General features: G+C 39.7%; 1 protein-coding gene across 1 annotated transcript; it reads left to right on the top strand.

Annotated features, from left to right (window-relative positions):
* The first annotated feature begins 254 nt into the window (after window positions 1-254).
* On the top strand, window positions 255-26,169 carry dcp2 (decapping mRNA 2). The gene is made up of 11 exons (XM_039780463.1): window positions 255-524; window positions 7,107-7,258; window positions 8,738-8,865; window positions 9,784-9,882; window positions 9,964-10,116; window positions 16,073-16,185; window positions 18,865-18,969; window positions 19,818-19,926; window positions 20,631-20,720; window positions 20,997-21,048; window positions 23,603-26,169. The coding sequence occupies exons 1-11, from the start codon at window positions 457-459 to the stop codon at window positions 23,731-23,733; spliced, it is 1,200 nt and encodes a 399-aa protein (XP_039636397.1). The 5' UTR covers window positions 255-456; the 3' UTR covers window positions 23,734-26,169.
* Window positions 26,170-26,599: the final 430 nt, after the last annotated feature.

The raw sequence follows: 26,599 nt of genomic DNA, 5'->3' as shown, positions 1-26,599 counted from the left end.
GAATTTTGAGAAAACAGACAGAATTCTGAGATTAAAGTCAGACTTAAGTCTACAGTTTTTCTCAGAATTCTGACTTTAAACTCAATATTCTAACTTTTAAGTCAGAACCATAGACTGTTAACTGAAATACATGTTTCATCATATGGCCCTAATCCTCTTCCGTAGTTCACTAAACTTTTTGCTCCACAAAAAAGAAACTGCGCCACACTCCAGTCCAGCAGGTGGCGGTAATGCAACGATAAGCTGGTTTGCGAACCGCCATTAAAACTCAAAGAAGACGAAGAACAACAGACTCCGCTCAGTTCCTTGTAGAGGACCAAGAGGACTGATTTTGTTACTAGCCACATTTCCGTAGCTACTGTTAAGCAGGGGGACCACTGAGGTAAAAATGCGTGTAACGTTAGCTTGCTGCTCTTATGGCTTTTGCACCTGCGTGCTCTGAGATATAGAGTTGGGATGTTTTCAACCAACATGGAAACCAAAAGAGTGGAGATCCCATCCGGCGTACTGGATGACCTATGCAGGTAACGTTAACTGGACGCTTTGCCGACCTTTGCCATCGTCGTTTCTTTGGCCATGAGGCATTGAAGTGCATTCATAAAAACTGACTTAACTGTAATTTCTGGTAAGCAGAAAAAACTATCGCTGTGTGCGATATACTACTACTGTGTAGTTATAAGCTCACATGCTGTTGAGCCGTGTTTGTTGCATGATGCTTTCATGCTAAACGCATTTAGCTGGATGAAATGCTGAACGTTGACGTTACCCACAGACTGTAGCTACAGCAAACTGTAAAGGGCACACAGTGGCCAAAAGTGCTTTTTAAAACCATTTAAAGTTTTTTAATTACAGAAATGTCCGACGAAACATAGTTTAGGGTCAGGACCATAAAGTACCATCAAATGTATAGTTATAAACAAACCAACATGAAAGAGGCAGCTACACATTTTCTTTTACCAAGAACTCGCAAATAAAAAAGAAATTAAAAAACTTAATAGACATAGTAACCGTTTTGACTGCTTTTGTGTTCGCATTATAGCAAATGACACATGTACCCCCAGTGTAGGGCTGGGCAATATATTGATATTATATCGACATTGATCTATGACTAGATGTCTCTTAGATTTTGGATATCCTATCGTATATGACACAAGTGTTGTCTTTTCCTGGTTTTAAAGGCTGCATTAAAGTGATGTAATTCTCTTAATCATTATATCCACATCATTGGTCATTATTTATCTAAAATCTCATTGTGTTAATATTTTGTTAAAGCACCAATTGTCAACCCTACGATGTCACCGCAATATCGACATTGTGGTATTTGGTCAAGAATATTGTGATATTGTATTTCCTCCATATTATTGCCCAGCCCTACCCCAGTGTCCATTTTGTTAGGTACATGGTAGTACCTGTGCAATAATACTTTCCAAATAGGGCTGCACAATTAATCGCAATTTTATCGAAATCGCAATGTGGACTTGTGCAATATCCAAATCGCAGAGGGGTGCAATATTTGTTAAAGGCAAAATATGTGTCAAACCATTCTGAATAAAGTGTTGTGGTTATGCAGAAACATCCCGGCCTACGAATCCTATCCTACAGACTACAGAAAAACATCTTTGTTTGGTACAGATTCTCGCATAAATCACACTATAATCATTTACATTTTTTAAGGTTTAATATTAGTCAATGAAAATGAGAATAATGATACAAACATGATCATTCCCTTCAATATCATGAATCATATTGCAATCGCAATGTCAGTCAAAATAATCGCAATTAGATATTTTCCTCATATCGTGCAGCCCTATTTCCAATCCAACTGGCTCGCCATAGTCTATGTTTATGATGCCTCTAAGTTCAGTTTGTGTTGACACTGTCATGGTGTTAATTCATTTCTATTTTTGTTTTAGCATTGTAGTCATAGTGATGGTTTCAAGTTCTTTATGTGTTGTAATATGCACAACAATTACAGAGAAACTGTCGTTGGCGATGAATATCTCAGATCTCAGGCTCCCACCAACAATTCTCGATATATGTATTAAAAAAAAGAAAATCACACAAAATAAAAAATGAGAATCTAAGGCATAAAAATAGTTCAGATGTTATATAAAGGGATGAAATATAACATTTATAAAATATAAAATTATATATAGGGGTGTGAATCTTCACTTGTCTCACAATTCAATTAAGATTATTAGGTTTGGGGGGAAAAATCTAATTGGGATTTTTCTGCCAGGTATTGCGATTACAATTGGCGTGTGATTATTATTTTTTTTTTAGCTACATATTGAAGCTTCTACGATCATGTTAAATAAAGTAATACAAAATAAATGAAAAATCCACTGAAAATAGGACATTTCTTTAAACAATCAGTGATATGTAACATTATTCCAGCATTTATCTCTAACAGTAAATATAATATTTAAAATGTTAAATAGGGCTGCACAATATGAGAAAAAAATTCTAATTGTGATTACTTTGACTTATATTGTGATTGCGATACGATTCACGATATTGGAGGGAATGATCAATTTTGTATCATTCTCATTTTCATTGAAAAATATTAAAATTAAATTGATTATAGTGTGATTTTTTGCGAGGACTTAGTCTGTTGGAAATGATTTGTAGGCCAGGATGTCTCTGCAGCACCACAATACTTCATTCAGAATGGTTTGACACATATTTTGCCTTTAACAAATATTGTGCCCCACCTGCGATTTGGATATTGCACTAGTCCATATTGCGATTTCAATACATTTGCAATTACTTGTGCAGTCCTAATGTTAAACCAAATGTTAACCCCAAACATTCAATTAAATATTGCACATTTGATTAATCGCGGTCTTCACGATTAATCGTTCAGCCCTAACGATTATCCTGTCTTCGAGTGGACATCACAATGCGTCACCTCCTCAATATTATTATATTTTACTACACATGGTTTTCATCAACAGATTCAAGCAGTCAGATATACAGTATATGAATTATGAACTCTCCTTTTTTATTGTATCTGCTACTAAAAATGTCACTTTCTGAATGTAGCGGAGTCTGAACACAGCAGACAAAAGGCAAAAAAAAAAAAAAAACTACTAATAATCGGTTATGGCCTGTCACTGCATCGTAGAAATTATTAATTTCAAAAACTAATATATGTATGTCATAAATGTACGGTGTATGCGTAATGAGAAGTAATATATACACACACACACACACACACACACACACACACACACACACACACACACACACATATATACATACAGTAATGGCCAAAAGTTTGGACACACCTCATTCAATGCGTTTCCTTTATTTTCTTGACTATTTACATTGTAGATTCTCATGGAAGGCATCAAAACTATGAATGAACACATAGGGAATTATGTACTTAAAAAGTGTGAAATAACTGAAAACATGTCTTATATTTTAGATTCCTCAAAGTAGCCACCCTTTGCTTTTTTGATAGCGCTGCAAACCCTTGGTGTTCTCTCAATGAGCTTCATGAGGTAGTCACCTGAAATGGTTTTCACTTCACAGGTGTGCCTTGTCAGGGTTAATTTGTGGAATTGTTTCCCTTATTAATGGGGTTGGGACCATCAGTTGTGTTGTGCAGAAGTCAAGTTGATAGACAGCCGACAGCCCTATTGGACAACTGTTAGAATTCATATTATGGCAAGAACCAATCAGCTAAGTAAAGAGAAACGAGTGGCCATCATTACTTTAACAAATGAAGGTCAGTCAGTCCGGAAAATTGCGAAAACTTTGAATGTGTCCCCAAGTGCAGTCGCAAAAACCATCAAGCTCTACAACAAAACAGGCTCACATGAGGACCGCCCCAGGAAAGGAAGACCAAGCATCACCTCTGCTGCTGAGGATAAGTTCATCCGAGTCACCAGCCTCAGAAATCGCAAGTTAACAGCAGCTCAGATTAGAGACCAGATGAATGCCACACAGAGTTCTAGCAGCAGACACATCTGTAGAACAACTGTTAAGAGGAGACTGCACAAATCAGGCCTTCATGGTCAAGTAGCTGCTAGGAAACCACTGCTAAGGAGAGGCAACAAGCAGAAGAGATTTGTTTGGGCCAAGAAACACAAGGAATGGACATTAGACCAGTGGAAATCTGTGCTTTGGTCTGATGAGTCCACATTTGAAATCTTTGGTTTCAACCGCCGTGTCTTTGTGTGACGGAGAAAAGGTGAACGGATGGATTCTACATGCCTGGTTCCCACCGTGAAGCATGGAGGAGGAGGTGTGATGGTGTGGGGGTGCTTTGCTGGTGACACTGTTGGGGATTTATTCAAAATTGAAGGCATACTGAACCAGCATGGCTACCACAGCATCCTGCAGCGACATGCCATCCCATCCGGTTTGCGTTTAGTTGGACCATCCTTTATTTTTCAACAGGACAATGACCCCAAACACACCTCTAGGGTGTGTAAGGGCTATTTGACCAAGAAGGAGAGTGATGGAGTGCTGTGCCAGATGACCTGGCCTCCACAGTCACTAGACCTGAACCCAATCGAGATGGTTTGGGGTGAGTTGGACCGCAGAGTGAAGGCAAAAGGGCCAACAAGTGCTAAGCATGTCAACTCCTTCAAGACTGTTGGAAAACCATTTCAGGTGACTACCTCTTGAAGCTCATCAAGAGAATGCCAAGAGTGTGCAAAGCAGTAATCAGAGCAAAGGGTGGCTACTTTGAAGAAACTAAAATATAAGACATGTTTTCAGATATTTAACACTTTTTTGTTAAGTACATAATTCCACATGTGTTCATTCATATTTTGTACTTGCATCCTGCCTCCATGTAGGGTGTATATGTCCATACCTATACTATATATATATATATGTGTATGTGTGCCCTCACTATGTGTATGTATGTATATGTATATATATATATATACATTAATAAGGTATATATATATATATATATACTCTCTCTATATATATATACTCCTCTCACTATATACTATATGTATATTATGTATGGTATATATATATATATATATATATATATATATATATATATGTGTGTATATATATATATATATATATATATACTCTCCTGCTATATGTATATATATATATATATATATATATATATATATATATATATATATATATATATATATATATGTGTGTATATATATATATATCTCCTCTTTCTTTCTCCTCTCTCTATATATATATTATATATATATATATATATATATATATATATATACTCTTCTTCTCATGTATATATATATATGTATATATATATATGTATACTATATATATATATATATATATATATATATATTATATATTGTATATGTATATATATATATATATATATATATATATATATATATATATATATATATACCCTTCATTACATTCAAGCCATTGCCAAACGAGTTCACACAACGCTGAGTGAGCCTGTCACCGCTAGGAGGGAAAGTATACTGGCGTTGTGGGGTCTGTTATTTGTGGCGACATTCTTGTGCTGGTACGCCAGAACTATGCCAATACAGCTTATGCACTTCTACACGGCCATCATTGAGTCCCTCCTCACCTGCTCCATCACCATCTGGTACGCAACTGCCACTGCTAAGGACAAGGGCAGAGTGCAGCGCATCATCCGCTCTGCTGAGAAGGTGATTGGCTGCAAACTGCCATCCCCCCAGGATGCTGAGGCGGGCAGGAAAGATTCTAGCCGAAGCCCTCTCACCCCGGACGCAAACTGTTTGGACTTAGTCTATATCCATGAAATTCCACTCCCAGGATTGCTCCAGAAGTTCTGTCGGATGTCCCTCTTTTTGGCCGGATGTCCGTCCCCTTCCTCTGTCTTTGTGTTGGCGTTCTAACCTCCGGTGGATTTGTGAGGACTATGGTTAACTGCTCCTCAGATCTCTGCAGGGTAAATCCAGACAGCTAGCTAGACTATCTGTCCAATCTGAGTTTTCTGTTGCACGACTAAAACTACTTTTGAACGTCCACATGTTCCACCAAAACAAGTTCCTTCCTGAGACTATTTAGCAGAGGCACCGTGGATCCGTCCGGCGCTTAGTGCCGACCAAGACGATTGTGATTGGTTTAAAGACATGCCAATAAACCAGAGCACGTTTTTCTCCCATCCTGGAATGCTGTGTGGACTGGCCAGACATAACTGAATCCAATCCTACATCCTGTCCTCTGCTGATTCCATATATCCTGAGCTTTTGCACATCCCTCTACATTTGTGCACATCCTGCACTAATCAATACAGCCTCATTTTTTTTTTTAATAGTTATATGTACTGTTTGTGTTATTTGTTTCTGTATTCATTGTTTATTTATTGCATATTATTGTTTAGGGCTGTGTATCGGCAAGAATCTGGCGATACGATACGTATCACGATACATGGTCACGATTCAATATATTTCGATACTGTGCATAAGGCGATATATTGGGATTTAGTATTTTTTAGAAAAACTAAAAAGACATGATGTGCATAAAAGTCAAAGAAGTTTACTTTAGGTAAACCATTCAGTACACAGAAAATCAAACTGCCAGTTTGGGATTGTGGTTCACAGGTTCTTAGTGAGTACATATTTATATGCTAAAGTAGGCCAAAGGTCAGGCATAGCTACATTGTTAGCTTCTAGCAAAAAGTCAGGCACTGTTAGGCAAGGACACTAGTGGTGTGTCTCAGCACAGCCATCTAGCGTTAGGGGGTTTAAACACAACATAAACGTGAACCACTGCCTTACATGAATATTTTTGCACGTAAACCCCAAAAAAATACAGTACGATACAGTATTGCAAAATAAAATATCGCGATCATTTTTTTCTTACACCCCTATTATTGTTTAAATATTATTTTAATGTATGCACCATCAACTAATGCAAATTCCTAGTAAGTGCTACTTACCTGGTAATAAATCTTTTTCAGATTTTCTCATTCTGATTATTTGTTCTTAGAATGAGAAGAAAGAGGAAACTCCACAACCGGATTGGTACATGAGCAGTACACAAAGTGTCGTTTGCCAACCTTGCCCACTCGCTTCCCGTTCTTCTTCATGGCGTAGCTACGCTAAGCCGCTAACCCCTTCTCCCATCCCATCTCTCCTGTGTCTCTCCAGCCGGTTCATCCTGCACATCCCCAGCGAGGAGCGGGACAACGCTATCCGGGTGTGCTTCCAGATCGAGCTGGCCCACTGGTTCTACCTGGACTTCTGCATGCAGAACACTCCGGGGGCTCCTCACTGTGGGATAAGAGACTTCGCCAAAGCAGATATCCTTACGTGTGAATGATGATGATTTAATTTGTGGCATTTTAGGCCTTTATTTATATAGGACAGCTGAATACATGAAAGGGGAGAGAGCAGCAAAGGGCCGCAGGGCGGAGTCGAACCTGTGGCCGCTGCGTCGAGGAGTAAACCTCTATATATGGGTGCCTGCCCTACCAGGTGAGCTACCCAGGCGCCCTAGTGCATAACTTTTTGATCATAATGAAAGTCAGTTACATTCAAGCCATTGCCAGTTGTGGGGCTACAAAGCTGATTAAGACTATCAGCTCCACACAAATCTCTCTGGATTTCTCAGTAGGACTATGTTCAGAAGATTGTTGTCGTCCAGTGACTTTCCCTCGCAGAAACACAAAGTGAAGATAATGACCTCTTCTGAAGAGTCCATCATGTTACAATAACTTTTAGGGCAGCCTGAAGCCTTTTTAGATCTCTTTTTGCATAGAATACTAAGATATTCAAATAGCCTAATAATTGTTGGCATGATTTTATAAATCATGTTATAATGTTAAACACACATGTGGAACAGTCAATCCTTTGGGATGAACTGGATCTGTGGATGGCTACCTTAGTGACTAACTTACCTTTTGGCCAGTGAGCCTATCATCAATGGGGATTTATATTTGCTAATAATATGTTGGAATCATGTTAAGACTTTTTAATTTTTGAAAAAACTTTCAAAAATTAACAATAATTTGGAGGCCCCCCTGGAGTGACTCTGAGGACCACCTAGGGGTCCCGGGCCCCCTGTTGAAGATCCCTGCTTTAAGCAATTATTTAATAAATCAGAAACTTTGAACATTATTCCCAGTAAAAGAGACTCAGATAGTGTTGTGGGCGGGACATTAAGTCAGACTCCAGTGTTTCCTTTAGGATTTGTTTTAGCAGTGGGGGCAGGTCTGTCCGAACAAAATGCCAAATGTTTTACATATGAAATGGAACCCACACTTCGCTGCAACACAAACAAATATATTTTGTATTTTTTGAGGAACTATAGGGCACTTAACATCTACAACAGGTCTACAAAACAAACATCTATGACTACATCTATAGACTATTTCCAATTTATATTATATTACACTGACTCACTTACTGTTTTAATGTTTCCAGATGTTTGATATCAGGACGATGAGCTGACAAGTTGAACGTTGTCCAATTAGAACGGACCCCGCGCGGTGTCGTTTTTGGTGGAGCTGTTCGTTTAATAGCCGACTCGGAAGAAAGTGAACGTTTTGACAATAAACTATATCAACACAACCGTATGTAGAGTTAAACTGGACGAGCCCTATAACCTCTGAATAGTTCTATGAATGTAATACATTAAGTGTATTAATCCGTGATTTGGGGATCCTAAACACGCTGTTATGTACTATACATAGTCTTCAGGCTCATCCTCGGAGCAAAAAGCCAAATGTGTTGCTCACATTGGACGTCTTTAGACGTTTTTTTCCCTGACTGCTGCAAACTTTTCCATCACTGTCCGTTTCTGTTGCCTCACGGAGAGGATGTTCAGAAAATCCTGGAACAGTGGAAGGAGTACAAGATGGGTGTACCTACTTATGGAGCAATCATTCTTGATGAAGCACTAGAAAACGTGAGTTGCTGTTTTTTCGTTTTTTTTACTCATACACTGAAGCAAAACCTGATATAATGTTTATAATCGGGATGTTAATGATTAACCGTCTAACCATTAACCAATAACAATTGTGACCACATTGGTTTGAACCATAATTGAACTTAAGTAAAAGAAAAAGTTATTAGAAAAGAAAAATAGGCTATACAGTCTATTTCTTAACTGCTAGTTAACTTGTTGCTGCAAACTTTGCACTAGCTAGTTGTGTTTTAACCCTTGTGTTGCCTTCCCGTCGACCATGCAACCTTTTGTTTTTCTGGGTCAAAATTTAAACTTTTTTTCAACATTTTGACGTCTTTTTCGACACTTTTGTTGCTTTTCCACCTATGTTAATGTAACGTTTTTTTCTGCACCTTTTGACGTTTTTGTATGTTTTTCCCCCCCATGTTTTTGAAGCTTTTCCCAAACTTTTTTCAATGTTTTTATAAAAAAAATAATAATAATTTCAAATGCTATGAAATTGAATAAAACTTGTGAAGAGCATTGTAGGGAGCCATCCACGTTATTTCTTTTGAAAATTTAGGTTGAAAGAAAGAAAATTTCTGATATAGAAACTAAAAATAGGTCAAATTTGACCTGAAGACAACAGGAGGGTTAAGTAGGGATGGGTACCAAATTCAATACTTTTTAGGCACTGACCGAACTATCTCTAAAGTATCAAGTATATGACTATGTCTACGTTTCCAACCCAGCTGCCCCGCTGGAACTGTGGTTTAAAAAATCCCCAGTGGCTTAGGCCTGATGAGGGACAACTTAGGCCCAGTGGGCCTCCAGGTTTGCTATACACTGGGGGGGAAACCTGCGCTCTTCCCCAGTGTAGTGCTGTTGAGGTAAAGCACCACACATGATGCAGCTAACGGGTGCATGTTTTCTCTTCAGGCGCTGCTCGTTCAGGGCTACCTTGCAAAGTCAGGCTGGGGCTTTCCCAAGGGGAAAGTTAATGAGGATGAAGCGCCTCATGACTGTGCAGTTCGTGAAGTGAGTCTCCTGTTCTTTGCTGTTCAACTGCAGTGTCATGCTTGTCGTTTGTGGTTCAAAAATAGCTGGGTGTTTTTCCAGGTGTTTGAGGAGACGGGCTTCGACATCAAGAATCGCATCTGCAAAGACATGTACATAGAGCAGAAAATCACTGACCAGGTGGTGCGGCTCTACATCATACCAGGAGTTTCAAAAGATACCAAGTTCAACCCCAAAACAAGGAAAGAGATTAGGGTAGGAATTCCTTTTTTGCCACATTTAATCATCACACTGACTCCGTTTACATGTCATTTCGGTTTTCGCCCTTATTCAGAAAAAGACGATATTCTGACTAAGCAGTTAACATTGCTAACAAAAGTGAATATTCCACTAATATTCCCGTTTACATGTAGCCGTGCAAAACAGGATTTTTTTCAAAGTTTACCAGCGGCGGACTTGTTGGACTGTGCAAACTCAGTGTCCCTCTTTTTAATTCCTTCAACCAGCTTCTTGAAAAGGTTGCCGTAGTGATAAAAGTAGCTGTGTTTCTTTTAAGCATGCATCTCTACTGCAACCGGACTCACTTGAATATGGAATGCCGTTTTATTCACAATTAAATAAATAAATGAATAAATACATAAATAAATGAATAAATACATGAATAAATAAATAAATATGCCTTTGAAATACATCATGAAATAAATAAATGAGGCAATAAATACATAAATAATTAAATAAATGTAATTATTTCATGCTACTTTTATTTCATAAGTCCATATTTATTTATTTCCAGAGACTTTTATTTTCCTAATGCCACATTTATTTATTTCACTCTCCTATTTATTTCAAGTTCTTATATGCAAATCAGGGGGCGTGGCTATCTCTCACATTCAGAACAAGGTGAATGGGACTTCTTTGGCAGACCAACAACAGGACAATTTTAACAATTTTCGCCATCTTATTCATCATTAAATTCACTTCTGACAACGTTTTAGATGAGAAATGAACTGTTAACATTTCAAATATAGGCAGTCTTGCGAAAATTTATGCCGAATTGACAGTTTGCTTCAACGTTTTGGGAGGTGGGAAGCTCCATGAAGTGAGGCGACAGTCGGCAGGCGCCTGCCCCGGCCGCTAGCTCGCCGCTTGGCCATGTCCTGCTCAGAAACCCCGCTGTAGGCTGGAGGTCTCTCAGACCGCTCTCGTAAATAAGAGGCTTTCATTTTGCCGTTGACGGTTCGTTTGTTTAAATATCACAACACATGTCCATCATAAGATTAACGGGAACCTGTGGTCTTTTCGGAGTTAAACTCCACAAGCGTGCCCTGCTGCGGGCTTGACAACCTCGCTATCCGCCCATTATACACACACACACACACACACACACACACACACACACACACACACACACACACACACACAAACATCACACAAAAACCCACACACACACACGTCCAGTGCAGCTGGCAGAGGCGGGGGAGAGAGAGATACTTGTTTCTCTTCGGGAGACTTGTTTAAATTATGACAAATATGCTATATACATTAGATTTAGTATTTAGTTCATACTTTTTTGGTGTATTTGTTTTCTGATTTTAACGCTATAAAGACCGTTGCCGTATGGAGGAAATATTTATTCATAATTCAAATTGAAAGTCCAAAGAGAAATTGAAAGTCAAAAGAGAAAACAAAGCGAGATCAAATAAAAAAATATTATTTTTTTTAAATTTTCCATTTGGCTTTTAATTTTCATTTAATATTTGGCTTTTGAATTTCAATTTAACATTGGATTTTCATTTGGATTTAATATTTGGCTTTTGAATTTCCATTTAACATTGCTTTTTCGTTTGGACTTGACACATGTCAATGTAAATGAGGAGGCGTGGCCCAAAGGCTGGTGGGAGGGTCTGAAACAAAAGGCGTGCAGAGGCACCTTATGAACAGCATGAGGAGCTGACTGCTGGGGAGCACACTGTTAAGCATCTGTCTGCAGCTTTACAACCAGGCTGGCTTGGCCTCTTGTTTCACATGATAGAAAATGATGATGTAGGCTAAACACAAACAACATTTCATGCAACAACCGTGAAGTTTTCATGTAGTTACTATAATTGGGCCCGTGTTAGTGAGGACTAGATTAGGACTGTATTTAAAGCTGATTCTGGTTTCCAACTTCCCCCCAGGTGTGTCTGTTTAAAACACAGACGGAGACAACTTCTCTCTTTTGATGTTATATTTAATTAAAGTGATGGTTCGGAGTAATTTCACCCTAGGGTCCTTTGCACCATGACCTTGAGCCAAACACCCCCCCAGAAGCTTTGTTCACCTGGGTCTAACATTGGGAGAGTTAGCGTAGAGTAGCGTTATCAGCTGAATAGCTTAGCACAGGGGCTAATGGACCCACGTTTGTATCTCATAAGTTACCCCACTAATAATGCCCGAAATGATACCAAACGTCTACACTAGTACAAATAGGTTATGCTCTCATAAAACGATGGATTGGAAAGTTTGTAAGTACACCAGAAGTTTCTGAACACTTGCCTGCTCTCTTCTGCTCTCTGCTGCTGCTGCTGCTACCTGCAGTTGGACGAGTGCTTAGGGCCGTCTACAAATTACAACACCGAAAAGAGTTACAACAAAAATATTTATTAATTTAATGATTAAATAAGGTAATGTCTCCAAACTTACCTCAATAATTACTTGTCTCCTGCTAGTTATACTACAGCACTTACTTAAAAAAAAAAAGTTAAATTAATAAATATTTTTGTTGCATCTCTTTTCGGTGTTGTAATTTGTAGACGGCCCTAAGCACTCGTCTTACAGCAGCAACAACAACAGCAGAGAGCAGAAGCCAGCAGGCAAGTGTTATTTACATAAACTTCTGGTGTACTTACAAACTTTCCAATCCATCGTTTTATGAGAGCATAACCTATTTGTACTACTTGTAGACGTTTGGTATCATTTCGGGCATTATTAATGGGGTAATTTACGAGATACAAACGTGGGTCCGTTAGCCCCTGCGCTAAGCTATTCAGCTGATAACGCTACTCTACGCTAACTCTCCCAATGTTCGACCCAGGTGAAAAAAGCTTCTGGGGGGGTGTTTGGCTCGAGGTCATGGTGCAAAGGACCCTAGGGTGAATTACTCCGAACCATCACTTTAAGCAACAGTAGAAACATGGATGTGGGTAGCTCTGCTTACGTGTGTTTGTGTGTGGTCAGATCTCAAGGACGCACACACACACAATCTCAACTGGATAGTCATCGTCCGAACTGTGACCTCTCCTTTTTCTTTCTCTCACTTTTTTCTCCGCGTGGTGCGTGCGGTGTGAGGTGCGTGTCCGCGCTATTCTCCAACATGTACTCACAACAATCGCTCCTGATTGACGGCCTTTTGTACAGCCCGTGTAGGCTACTTTTTCACACTTCCAGTGCGAATGCAAATGGAAAAAAACGGTTTTGGGGGAGAGTAGTTAGTAGAACTGCTTAGAAGTGGACTTTTTATACTGTTCCTGTAACTACTTCCGACCAAGTAGTAGGTGACTGTGGGTTGGGCACACAGCACTGCAAACTGCCGGTCGTGGTGCTCCGTCAGGTCAGCGCTAGTTGGTGATCTAGTTACCCCAGAATAGGTGACTGTGCGCTGGATAACTGGGCGAACTGCCGGTCGTGTTGCACTCTGACTTCGCCAGCAGTTTTTAAGCCCACGGCTCTGTTCTGAATGTGAGAGATAGCCACGCCCCCTGATTTGCATATAAGAACTTGAAATAAATAGAGTGAAATAAATAAATGTGGCATTAGGAAAATAAATGTCTCTTGAAATAAATAAATGTGGCATTAGGAAAATAAGTCTCTTGAAATAAATAAATGTGGCATTAGGAAATAAAAGTCTCTTGAAATAAATAAATATGGACTTATGAAATAAAAGTACTATGAAATAATTAAATTTATTTAATTATGTATTTATTGCCTCATTTATTTATTTCATTATGTATTTCAAAGGCATATTTATTTATTTATGTATTTATTCATTTATTTATGTATTTAATTATTTATTTAATTATTTAATTATTTAATTATTTAATTGTGAATAAAATGGCATTCCATACTTGAACTGTCGGCTGGTTGGTTTGTGTAACAACCATAGCAATGCACAGAGCTGACTGTAAGCCGTAAACTGGCCCTTAAAGTGATGGTTCGGAGTAATTTCACCCTAGGGTCCTTTGCACCATGACCTCGAGCCAAACCCCAGAAGCTTTTTTCACCTGGGTCGAACATTGGGAGAGTTAGCGTAGAGTAGCGTTATCAGCTGAATAGCTTAGCGCAGGGCTAATGGACCACGTTTGTATCTCGTAAGTTACCCCACTAATAATGCCCGAAATGATACCAAACGTCTACAGTAGTACAAATAGGTTATGCTCTCATAAAACGATGTATTGGAAAGTTTGTAAGTACACCAGAAGTTTATGAACACTTGCCTGCTCTCTTCTGCTAGCTGCTGCTACTGCTGCTACCTGCAGTTAGACGAGTGCTTAGGGCCGTCTACAAATTACAACACCGAAAAGAGATGCAACAAAAATATTTATTAATTTAATGATTAAATAAGGTAATGTCTCCAAACTTACCTCAATTATTACTTGTCTCCTGCTAGTTATACTACAGCACTTACTTTAAAAAAAAGTAAAATAAAAAAATATTTTTGTTGCATCTCTTTTCGGTGTTGTAATTTGTAGACGGCCCTAAGCACTCGTCTTACAGCAGCAACAACAACAGCAGAGAGCAGAAGCCAGCAGGCAAGTGTTATTTACATAAACTTCTGGTGTACTTACAAACTTTCCAATCCATCATTTTATGAGAGCATAACCTATTTGTACTACTTGTAGACGTTTGGTATCATTTCGGGCATTATTAGTGGGGTAACTTACGAGATACAAACGTGGGTCCATTAGCCCCTGTGCTAAGCTATTCAGCTGATAACGCTACTCTACGCTAACTCTCCCAATGTTAGACCCAGGTGAAAAAAGCTTCTGGGCGGGTGTTTGGCTCGAGGTCATGGTGCAAAGGACCCTAGGGTGAAATGACTCCGAACCATCACTTTAACTGTTGCAAACTGCAGTAAAAACCTCGGTTGAGACGCACATTCCGAGGGCCAGATGTACCAACGCTTTTGCGCCCACTTCAGGCGTAATTGTTTCGCAACGTGCATGTAAAAGCATGGCGAGGTATGTACAAACAGGCTGCACTGAGGTAAAAGCACAGACTGCCTGTCGCGGGAACTGGAAATGGCAAATTGAGCTTTTCCGTGTCATGCATATGCATTCACGGGAGGACGAAGGGGAAAGTGGGAGTTATGTACAGAAACCGCCCGTGACAGCGTGCCTCTATTTTGCGGTGAAAATTCTCCGCTTCTTAAAAGCAGGTGTAAACCAGGAAGCGGGTTTCCTGGCATATGCCTCCTGATGAAATGGCGGCAGGAATCTGAGCAAGACGAAGACATAGGCCAAGGAGACGAGCTGAAAGGATTTTTGCCACAAGGATCACACTTTTTCAGTTCAGTGAACACAAAATCATTAAGCGTTACAGATTAAGCAGCCATGCAATATAACAGTTACTGGAAGAAATCAAAGATGACATCCAATCTCCGTCTCAGCGTTCACATTCCATTCCAGCAGCTGTTCAACTCCTCGCTACATTACAAATATTGGCATCAGGATAATTTCAAACAGTCACAGCATCAGCAGTGGGAATATGGCAGTCTGCACTCAGCCGTATCATAGCACAAGTACTTAACGCTTTGTTACAGCGCAATTTACGGTATAGTGGGCGGAGAAAGGCGCTGATTACCTGACGAACTGCAAGTTTGGTAAATACGACGTAAGCTGAAGTATCACAGCGTGTGCTTTCTGCTACATTCGCAAATGTACGTACATCTGGCCCCGAATTCGCTGTATACATGTCCAAAGAATGCCTCTAAAAACCCGAATAATACCGGAATATAACACGTCTTAATCGGAAAATGCAAAATAAAAATAAATAAAAAGCCTTATTCGAAATATCCAAACGGAATATGCTGTTTACATGACCTGTATCAAATTCGGAATATTCTCACTTTATGAATAATAGTGGAATATTAGAGTGCATGTAAACATACTCATTGATTTCCAGCTTTTTGTAGTTTATAGAAAGGTTTCAAAGTCTTCTTCTTCTTTTCTTGTAGAACATTGAATGGTTTCCTATTGAGAAGCTGCCATGTCACAGGAACGACATGACCCCAAAGTCTAAACTTGGACTTGCCCCCAACAGGTTTTTCATGGCCATTCCATTCATAAGGTGCGTGTAGTAGAAGATTGTAACTCATCATTTTCATCATTGAGTTATCCATTCGTATTTTTTTCAATAAGGAAATAGACACCTTATCATCAACTTTCAATTTTATTTTAGTCTCCGTGGGGCAATTGGTTTTACAGCAACACATACAAAACATGAAAAAACAGACATACAGTACAGAGGGAAGTGTGGGGGGTGTCCTGAATACCAGTGGGCTGGAAATCCAACAACAGTCACTAGTCACTTGAAACTCAACTTGCCATTCAAAAGACCCTTTTCTTTGGGCGCCTGGGCAGCTCACCTGGTTGAGCGGCTGTGGCTGGGTGGGTGTGGCTAAGTGGTAGAGAGGTCGCCTGCCAATCGGAAGGTTGGTGGTACGATCCCTGGCCCTGCAGTTCCATGCCGAAGTGTCCTTGGGCAAGACACTGAACCCCGAGTTGCCCCCGATGCTGTGCCATCGGAGTGTAAATGTGTGTGAATGTTTATCTGATGAGCAGGTGGCACCTTGTACGGCAGCCTCGGCCACAGTGTATGAATGTGTGTGAATGGTGAGTGGTTCCTGTACTATGTTGAAGCGCTTTGAGTAGTCGTTAAGACTAGAAAAGCGCTATATAAAAACAGTCCATTTGAGCATGTGCCATGTACTAAGGCTCAGTCCTTACCGTAGTGGCCCTGGTTCAATTCTGACTTGCAGCCCTTTGCTGCATGTCATCCCCCTCTCTCTCCCCCCCTTTACGGTCTTCAGCTGTCCTATCCATTTAAAGAAAAGGCCCAAAAGACCCTTTTTCTCTATCCATTTCTGCTCAAGGAGCTTTGTTTCTTCCAGCAATACACAACGTATCTGCTGCACTGCAAACTACCGAGCGGCCCGAAGCCCAAATCCAAAAACGAGCGTGCGTGAATCGCCCTTCAAAAACTTAAAGTGCTCATATTATCAATTTTTTCAGGTTCATAATTGTATTCTGAGGTTGTACCAGAATAGGTTTACCTGGTTTAATTAAAAAAAAAACACCACATTTTTGTTGTATTGCAGATTGCTGCTGCTCCTCTTTTCACCCTGTGTGTTGAGCTCTCTGTTTTGGCTACAGAGTGAGACATCTCACTTCTGTTCCATCTTTGTTGGGATCGCATGCAAATGTACAGTAGGTAAGGACTACTAGCCAGTCAGAAGCAGAGTATGAGGGTGTGCCCTGACAGTACCTAGGTAGGACTACTAGCCAGTAAGCAGAGTAGAGAGGGGTGCACTGACAGTACCTAGGTAAGGACTACTAGCCAGTCAGAAGCAGAGTATGAGGGCGTGTCCTGACAGTACCTAGGTAAGGACTACTAGCCAGTCAAAGGCAGAGTATGAGGGCGTGCACTGACAGTACCTAGGTAAGGACTACTAGCCAGTCAGAAGCAGAGTATGAGGGCGTGTCCTGACAGTACCTAGGTAAGGACTACTAGCCAGTCAGAAGCAAAGTATGAGGGCGTGCTACACTAGCAGCTAGGTGAGCATTATAACGTGTTCCAAAGTGACCCACGTTTGTCTCTGAAGTAAAGGCTGGACTACAATAGAGCTGTTTGGAGCAGTTGGTGAACAGTGTTTTCTGTTGGAGATGGTAAGTCCCTTTGGGGGGGACTTTGGGCTTTTTCACTTTGTAAACCTATAACGTGCACAAAAAAGATATATAACACAATAAAGAAAAGGGAAAAAGCCAAAAAGCATAATATGAGCACTTAAAGTTGCATTAAAAGGAATTTGCTCTTACTTGTTATTGTCTCGTTAAATTAAATACACACAACAAAGTGCATGGAGACCGGACATGTTGAGTACATGATCCACATCTCTGTCATAAGAAACCCAAATGTCATCACCAGCGGCATAGACATCATCCTTTAACAGAAACACTTCCGGGATTGCTCCGGTGCCGCAGGGAATTCCGCCGGATGCATGTATTTTCGCCAATGTCCGTCCCCTTCCTCTTTCTTTGTGTTGGTGTTCTAAACGCCGGTGGATTTGTGAGGACTATGGTTAACTGCTCCTCAGATCTCTGCAGGGTAAATCCAGACAGCTAGCTAGACTATCTGTCCTATCTGAGTTTTCTGTTGCACAACTATTTTACAGCAGCTCCGTGCAGAGCTTTGCACCGCCATGACGATTGTGATTGGTTTAAAGAAATGCCAATAAACCAGAGCACGTTTTTCTCCCATCCAGGAATGTTGTGTGGACTAGCCAGAACCTCCGCCACTCCGTAGCGCTGTGGAGGATGGTCTGGCAAAGCGAGACTATCCAAATCATAACACAGGTCCCGAATTTAGTGTTGTCTGGTTAGGCATATTTATAGCTCCTCTGCTTTTTAGCTTTTTCTGCTTTCTTCAATGAGCAATGGTAAAAATCACCTAGGATGGGCTTGCCAAGCAAGATGCCAACCTGCTCATGGTGGTGGTTTGAGGTTCAGTGCCTTGCTCTGAGCCGCAGATCGAACTACGAACCATCCGATTAGTTCAACAATGCACCTACCAATGCCTCCAAAGGTCCCTATAAAATGTGTTGTATCTCAATGGTTAAATCTTAAAGATCATTGTGTGGCTGCCTCAATGTTGTTGACTTTTTATGTTTGTTTATGTTGAAAATGTGATTTAGTTTCATTATAGTAATTAAGTGGTATTGATGGCACACTTCCTGCTCCACCTGTACAGACCGCTGCGAGAATGGATCAGCAGGCTGAAAGGCGAGTCGACAGACAGCGACGAGGACTTTGGAAACAACGGCAACACTTCAAGCAAACTTTCAGACAACGCTCGGTAAAGGCACTTCGTCAGTCGTCAGGAACACTCAACCACCACTTCTCAAGTGACAGCAGGAGCTTCCGTTTTTACAAATAAAGGCCAATTCTTGATAGAAAATGATCACTTATCCTTAGGGCTGGGACGACATGCTTTGGTCCCAATTCGGTTCTTTCACGATACATGGGCGCCGATTGGATTTTATTAGCGATTTTCATGTATTGGGATTCTAGAAGTTTTGCGATTCAACAGTATTGAGTATTGCGATTTACTTTTCCTTCTTTAAGAAAAACAAAAGTTGAATAATTCACTTCTAGAGACAATATATCATGAGACATTACTACAAACTCATTGTGTTCTAAGACAAATGCACATCACAAGTCAGTCAGTCTGACATTTATTTCCTTTTGTAAAGAAGAACAGCACATGGATTTTCTGCTTTTTCTGCTTTCACTCTGTTTTGCTGGAAACTGACATGATTTAGTCCGCATTACTGTAGAAACAGAAAATATTTAGGTCAATCATTGGTAAAAAAAAAGAAGAAAAAGAATCAATTTTAAAAATCACTATACATACATAGCTCTACTGAGCTTTAGGGGTGGGAACCACCAGAGGCCCCACAATACAAAATTAGGCTTAGCGCCACCGAAGACGATTGTGATTGGTTTAAAGAAATGCCAATAAACCAAAGCACGTTTTTATCCCATCCTGGAACGCTGTGTTGACTAGCCAGACCCTCCTCCGCAGAGCTGAGGAGGAAGGTCTGGCAATGCCAGACTAGTATCATAATGACCCTTCAGCAGAAGTTAAATAGAAATAGAATAGAAAATATCCATGTTTTTCTTTCTTCTGCTTCCATCTTTTAGGTCAAAATCCCGCCGCCTCACAGGTGCTGATGCATTTCCAGGAGACTGTTGGGCGAAACACAAGCAGCCGAAGGTTCTGGGCCAGGCGAGCCAGCAGGAGCTCAACCAGGTCAGAAAAGACAGTTGACCACTATGTAACAGCAGCATTTCCCAGTTTGGCTACATGTTACTAACCGTTAATATTGACACATTTGCTAGACTGTGGAAAACATTGGCTGAAATCTTCCTAGTGTGAAGCTACCATCACCTTATTATCGGTTTGACCGATGGACAAGCAGCACTATTCACAAACATGAAAAATAATCTGCAGCTAACATATGTTAGCACGGGCTAACTATACTTTCTTTTGTTTCCGTATTATCCTTATTACTTATTTATCAAATTTTGTTCATCAATTCTTCAATTCAGAAAGTTTTAAAGTTTAGGCTTTCTTATGATGGTGTATTCTTGTCTGTTTTTGTTTTTTGTTTTTTTTAATTACTCATCTGTCGAGTTTGAATAAAGGTTCAATGAATGGTAAGCTCATTTAGACAAGGCCTTCACAATGAAGTCTGTCAATATTTTTTTGCAATTACGGTTATCGCAAAGCCCTACTAGGAGCATAATTTTGAACGTTTTGTTGCCAAATTATATCAAAGACGAACAGTAAAGCACCTGTTTCATATACCCTATGACAGTGGTTCCCAAACGTTTGTAGATGAATATGTTTTGATACTGGTACAGCCACTGAAATAGGACATAGAATCTGTCAGTGGCTTGAGACAGAGTTGCTGCATCCCAGTCATCTCATAGCTTCTGTTCTTTGCGGTGTAGAATTCACATTTGAAAGGCAATGGAAAGAAATGTCCGGACTCGTCCTATGTGAAGAAAGGAGCAAATGACAATGGAGCCAACTGCCAGCAGGTGAAAGCCATATATTGTTGTTTTTAGTATAGAGACCACATGTGAGTGTGACCTTTTAGCACAGAAGCAAGGTTTAAACCTCAATACCACTCCTCAGTCAAAAAAGTGAAATTGACATTCCTGAACATTGCAGACTTTTTCTTTTCTTTTTCCCAGTGGATCTTTGACCAGTTTTAAACTACATGTACAATTTAAAAATGATCAACTTTGACATGCTACTGCACTGTAGGTGATGGTTTAACTACAAGCATTGCACTCTTGTTATTATTTCTACAGAAAGAAGTTAAAAGACTTCAACCCAGAAGACTGCAAGACAGTTTTGAAAGAGGTATGGTTTGAGACTGCCCCATTTTTCTAAGCTAACTTGACTAACCAAATTGCTTTTACTGTTTTTTTATTATATGTTACTTACTGTACCTTTTAAAGGTTAAATTTGTTTTTTGGACCCTTTTTTTTCCCCTGTGTTTTTGTGTCTAAATGACTGATGGGAACAACAACCTTGGTCCAGTATTAAGTGTGAACGCTGTAACCGGCAGCCACAGACCAGGCTGCAATGTAACCCTATGGGGCAAATGTGCATTGTCTTGTTTGTCCACTAAAAGTGCTGATAACCCTAACCCACCAAGAGTCCATCATGTTTTTTTTTTTAAATCCTCCGTGTCCTCCTTGGCTACTAGCAACTGCGTGGAGGAGGGGTGGGGGGCGTGCGCGATTACAGGATAAAACAGTGTTGTTGTCATCTATCTATAAATTGTGTGTGTGTGCGTTGCGCATACCTGTCGAACCGTTAGTCCAATGGATTTAAAACTTGACAGGTGTCTTGCTTGACTTGATGTCTGGTGCCAAGTTTGAGTGAGACCAGCGGGGGGACTCTTTTCCTGCTATTGTATTAAGTTGCTGTGAGCTGTCAGAATTTAGCCTAATCTCAGAGATTATTCCGTCACAGCTCTGTGCAATGCGAGAAAATCTCAGAGTTGAACTGGACAGATACATCAGTTTTCATCAGACTCAGCCTGGGTCGGGTTAATTAAGTCACCAAAATACCCCCGAGAATCAAATCCCCTACTTCACCGTTAACCGTAAAGCCACTAAACCTGTATGGAAATGAACACCTCTGCTGAAATGTTAAATTCATTAACGATCCGACAAGACACAACTCTCTCTCTCTCTCTCTCTCTCTCTCTCTCTCTCTCTCTCTCTCTCTCTCTCTCTCTATCTCTCTATCTGTGCACACACACACACTGTCTGGATCTGGTGGTTGATGAACGAAGATATGTGCTGATTAGCTCTCATAGGCCAGATGGGTAGCACACCGCCATGAGTCCATGATGCTAATGTCTGATTACTCCACATTGTCATTGTGATATTTTGTGATTACATTCTGAATCTTCCCCGTTCTCTGTCAGGTAAATACAGAATTTCAATGTCTTCCTCTGATGTAGACATAGCCTACACTGTAAGTCAGTAGTAGGCTACAATTTGGTTTAGATGAATTCTACAAGTAGCAATACCACAGGCCAAGTAATCGCCTGTTCCAAACAGGCACATTTTCAACGGGCACTGTACTAGTTACTTAGCGACAGAAACTACGCACTATAGCTTCCAGACGAGGTTCGCTAGCGCTAAACCCACCAGACTCCATTTAAAAAAAAAAAATGTAAATCTGTAAACTAGAGTTGTGTTTTTTTGTTTTTTTTCCGATACTGTTGCTAAAACAATACTTTTAAAACGGTGCCGGTGCCTGAACCAGAATATATAATATATTTATTATGTATATAATATAATATATTATATAGTGTGTATATATATACAACAGATATTAAAGAACGGCTTGCTTATTGCTAAGGTCGTATGGTCAAAATTAAATGATTGATTAATAATGTAATAACAATGACTTATTTCACCAGTAAATTGCTGGTAAACAACAAAAACAAGCACCAGATGGGAAAAGGGTATTTTACGATAATTTGAAATGCACCTCGAGGCTGGCGAGTTTCAAGTGAACGCACCGTCTGTGTTGTTTTTCCGGCAGCTGCAGTCAGACCGTTACGTTACCCGCTGTTGGAATCCTCTACAGGGAAATACAGTCACACTTTACACGCTTAACGTAAACTGTCAGCATCGGGGACTGCAGATGGAAACTAGCATTAGCTAACTCTTTGTAACATCTTTTTGTAAGATTAATGTATTTTGTACATTGTCCCTGACAAATAAACTAATTAAATAAATAAATAAATACATTTTAACCATTGGGTTTAATCCAGCTACTAGCTAACGGTAACGTAGCATCCCGTGCAGCGATGCTTCTGAAAAAAAAAGTCAGGCACCGAAATTTTCGTTCTTATTCTGTCTCTTCGGAACCGGTGCCCTATTGGCACCGTGTTTCAGTACCCAGCCATGGTTGTGATGATTGGAAAAGTGGAAAGACGACCCAAAACGAATTTTCATAGTTTTATTTTGTTTCTGTCGACTTTGAATGAAGTGTATTTTACGATGCTTATATTACTGTTTCTTTACATGGAGTCTGGTGGGTTTAGCAAACGCAATTTTGAATGTTTTTATGTTTAAAAAAAGGCTCTTACTCTTTAACAAAAAGATCAACCTCCTCAGAAATCCTTTCCATAATGTTGTCAGACACTTAGAATATTAATCTGAGCCTGTCAGTGGCAAAATGAGCACTTTTATGAACATAAATACAAGCTGGACAATTGCCCTATTAACTTACATTGTAGCTTGTTTCGTCGCTGCCGACAGCAACAATCTTGCTTAATATATCAAAGATTGTTTCCGTCAGTCACTTAGACACAAAAAAAGTTGAAGTTACCCTTTAACAACCCCCACAAATAAAACATCCCCCATAAAATGAGCTTTTCTTTTCACAGATGTGGCTCCATGCAGCTCCAACGGTCACCAGACAGTCCACAGCAAAGACTCTGAGCCCCTGCTGTCCTCGAAGGCTTTCCTCAATTTTAAATTTGACCGAGAAGCCATCATGAAATGTTTTGACTACTGACAGGGCTGATGAAGGGCTGTGCCTCTCCTGTAAGAGCATCAAACTATAGACCAATTTATGCTTCTGCGTTAAATCGACGCCAGGGGTACATATGTAGGTACGTGGAGATATCGACCCTATGCTGTAGCCTGACGTGCACCTCTCAAAAAATTTAACTACATGTCGCGGGGACGCATGTCGCTCAGCCGTGCCTTTGTAGTGTTGCATTTCCCCTGACTCATTTCCTGGTTCTCCTCCATAAACAACATGAAATCAAGGAGAGGATTAACTTTTCCTGCTCCAGATTTCCTACCGTGGTCAGAAAGAACCGGGGAGACACTTTGTTTCTCTCACCAGACTCTATGCCTCCTCGCTATGCACACACTCCCCACGCACATACACACGCTGGCCCTGCTATTCTCTTAAAGAGATCGACGCACACACCAAAACACAAGAATAAACTTCAGGCCACTTAGGCTACGGCGAAAGCTCTGTGTGGAGCCTCCGTAGAAGCATAAATCCTGTTTATGGCCTCAAAGACTTTTTACCTTTACAGTCTAGACAAGGATGTTACTAAACATGCCCTTTTCCTTTTTGCCTTGCTTGTCATGAATACACATTTACAGTAGGGCGTTGCCTATTTCTCATTGAACACATCCAATAAGCTTTACTGGAGTAGTTTGCCTTTGCCGCCCAACAAACAGCACTGTCTTCAATCTGTCCGAGGCGGAATCCAAACTTTAGGTTTTACTGCTACATCTTTGAATATCTAAATCCAGGACTCAATCTGCAGGAGACGACACATTAGTCTTTTAAAGGCAAAAGATCAAAAATGTTGAGAACCAAAAATGGATTTTAAGCACATATTGTATGAGGTGACAGTGAAACCTAAATTGGCTGTGATATCTTAGTGAATTTGGCCAGTAAATCAGATTTACCATGTTATATATTGATTTTAAGATGTAATCATTTAGGTGTTGTTCATTTCCCCCATTCTTCCAACTGAGTCCCAAAAAAGTTTTTGATACAGAAGAAAGGTGGATATTAATAGTGTTATTGGCTGTATTACCAATATATCTTAAGATTTTATCCGGGAATTTGGAATGTAATGGAATATTGACTTGGGTCTTGGGAGTTTCTCTTTGGAAGTTGATGTCACATTAAATTAACGTTACTTTGTTGTTGGTATGGAATTCTATGGCTGCCAATATTAAGATTAAATCATTAGATCAAACTGATGTTTGGAAATCCATAATTTAGGCCAGAAAAATGCCAAATTAAAATGAAAATTCCATTGACATATAATTATCAGTAAACTCCACTGTACATCACTGATACAATGGCATGATGCTAATAATTATTGAACGAAATTGGTTGACAGCATGCAACCTAATGCAATTGCAAACTTGCATTTGGATTTAAATTATGTCCTGTTTGTCACGAATGAAAATGATTTCCATAATGGCGTGAACTTGTCTTTTACCATTATGAGATTGACCACTATGAAAATGACCATGACAATGGCCACCTTCCAGAGGGGAAATCCATTTCATCAGAAATTAGTTAATCTCAATTCAAATACAAATAGAAGAGCCTGGTTTGCAATTTTACTTTCACCTTCTATTTGAGAATACAAAGTCAATTTCACATTCAGTTTAATTATTGTCGCGGGGTAGTGCTCAAGAGCACAATGAAACCATGGTCAAAGTAGCTCTTATTTTATGTATTTCATTCTGGCAATAATTGTGCATTTTACATCATATATGGAAATTGGATTTTAACATTTTAATTTGGTCATACATTATGCATACAGAAGAGGAAACTTACATTTTAAGTGAGTAAATAGTTTAATTTTAACATTTTTAGCCACAGGCTTCCATTCATTGTTGTTGTTTTTGGCCTTAAAGTGACCCACATCCCATTTACGTTTGTCTGGTTTTCAGCAGTGTTGTCATTCAAATGTTCTGTCCTGCAGACTGCAGGGTTTACAGGTTTAAACTCATGTTGAGATTTCGTAGACCAGAACATCTCAATCATATTCCTCCCGATCCATTATGGTTAGCTGCTTTAGTGTTTGGTTGGTATGAAAACTTGCAGACTCGTGAGCTATAGTGCATCATGGACGACCACTGCGTTACACTACTGTGAACATAAGTTATTCTCAAAAACATTACAAATGACTCTCACAAAGGGCCACATTAAGGGATCTCTAGCCACTAGAGCTGAAAACAAAAGCAAAGGCAGTTTTCATAGAAGTTTTAGACCTCTTGAAAGTTCAACCCACAGTCTAACAAAGTTATATTTTCTCAAGGTAATATCATATACATGCATACATGTGAGATGACTAAATCTGGATGTGAAATCTCTTTTCTTGGTTGTTGATTGTACAGATGGTGATCTCAAGTTGTACTTTGGCTTAAAATGTGAATATTAATAAAAGTCTGTTTTTTCACTCGTGTTTGATATGCTCAAAATTTCAATTTTGCTCAAAAGTGGTGATCTCAACCCCCCCTCAATGTTGAAACCCAAAGTTCCACCATTTATTTTCTCCTGGAGAAAGGCAGGCTCACATTTTGGCGCTAATAGTACATTGATTGTTTTGTAAGTAGTAGGTAGTAAATGTGTTTTCTACATTGAATATAAAATGTAGGCTATTACTGACATTACACACCAAACATGGAAGCAGGGGAACATGCTACTGAAGTGAACAGAAGTGAATATTTGTCTTGTTTAGTAGCTTACATGTTTCAAAGAAAGGACACAAACATTCACTTCTGATGATCATTACATGACACCATCACCAGCACTGCATATCTACATTACATGTTCAAAAAGAATGCACAGGTTTTGCTCAATTATTAAAATGATTTGTAAACGTAAGGTTTAA

This window comes from Perca fluviatilis, chromosome 17 (genome assembly GCF_010015445.1).
Source record: "Perca fluviatilis chromosome 17, GENO_Pfluv_1.0, whole genome shotgun sequence".
Taxonomy (NCBI): domain Eukaryota; kingdom Metazoa; phylum Chordata; class Actinopteri; order Perciformes; family Percidae; genus Perca; species Perca fluviatilis.
Note: the sequence above shows the minus strand (reverse complement) of the source record. Positions and strands in the feature narration are given on the sequence as shown.

Coding starts and splice junctions, on each gene's coding strand:
- dcp2 (XM_039780463.1), top strand. CDS start 457: ATGTTTTCAACCAACATGGAAACCAAAAGAGTGGAGATCCCATCCGGC. Junction 525..7,106: donor GTACTGGATGACCTATGCAG/GTAACGTTAACT, acceptor GTGTCTCTCCAG/CCGGTTCATCCTGCACATCC. Junction 21,049..23,602: donor GCAAGACAGTTTTGAAAGAG/GTATGGTTTGAG, acceptor TTCTTTTCACAG/ATGTGGCTCCATGCAGCTCC.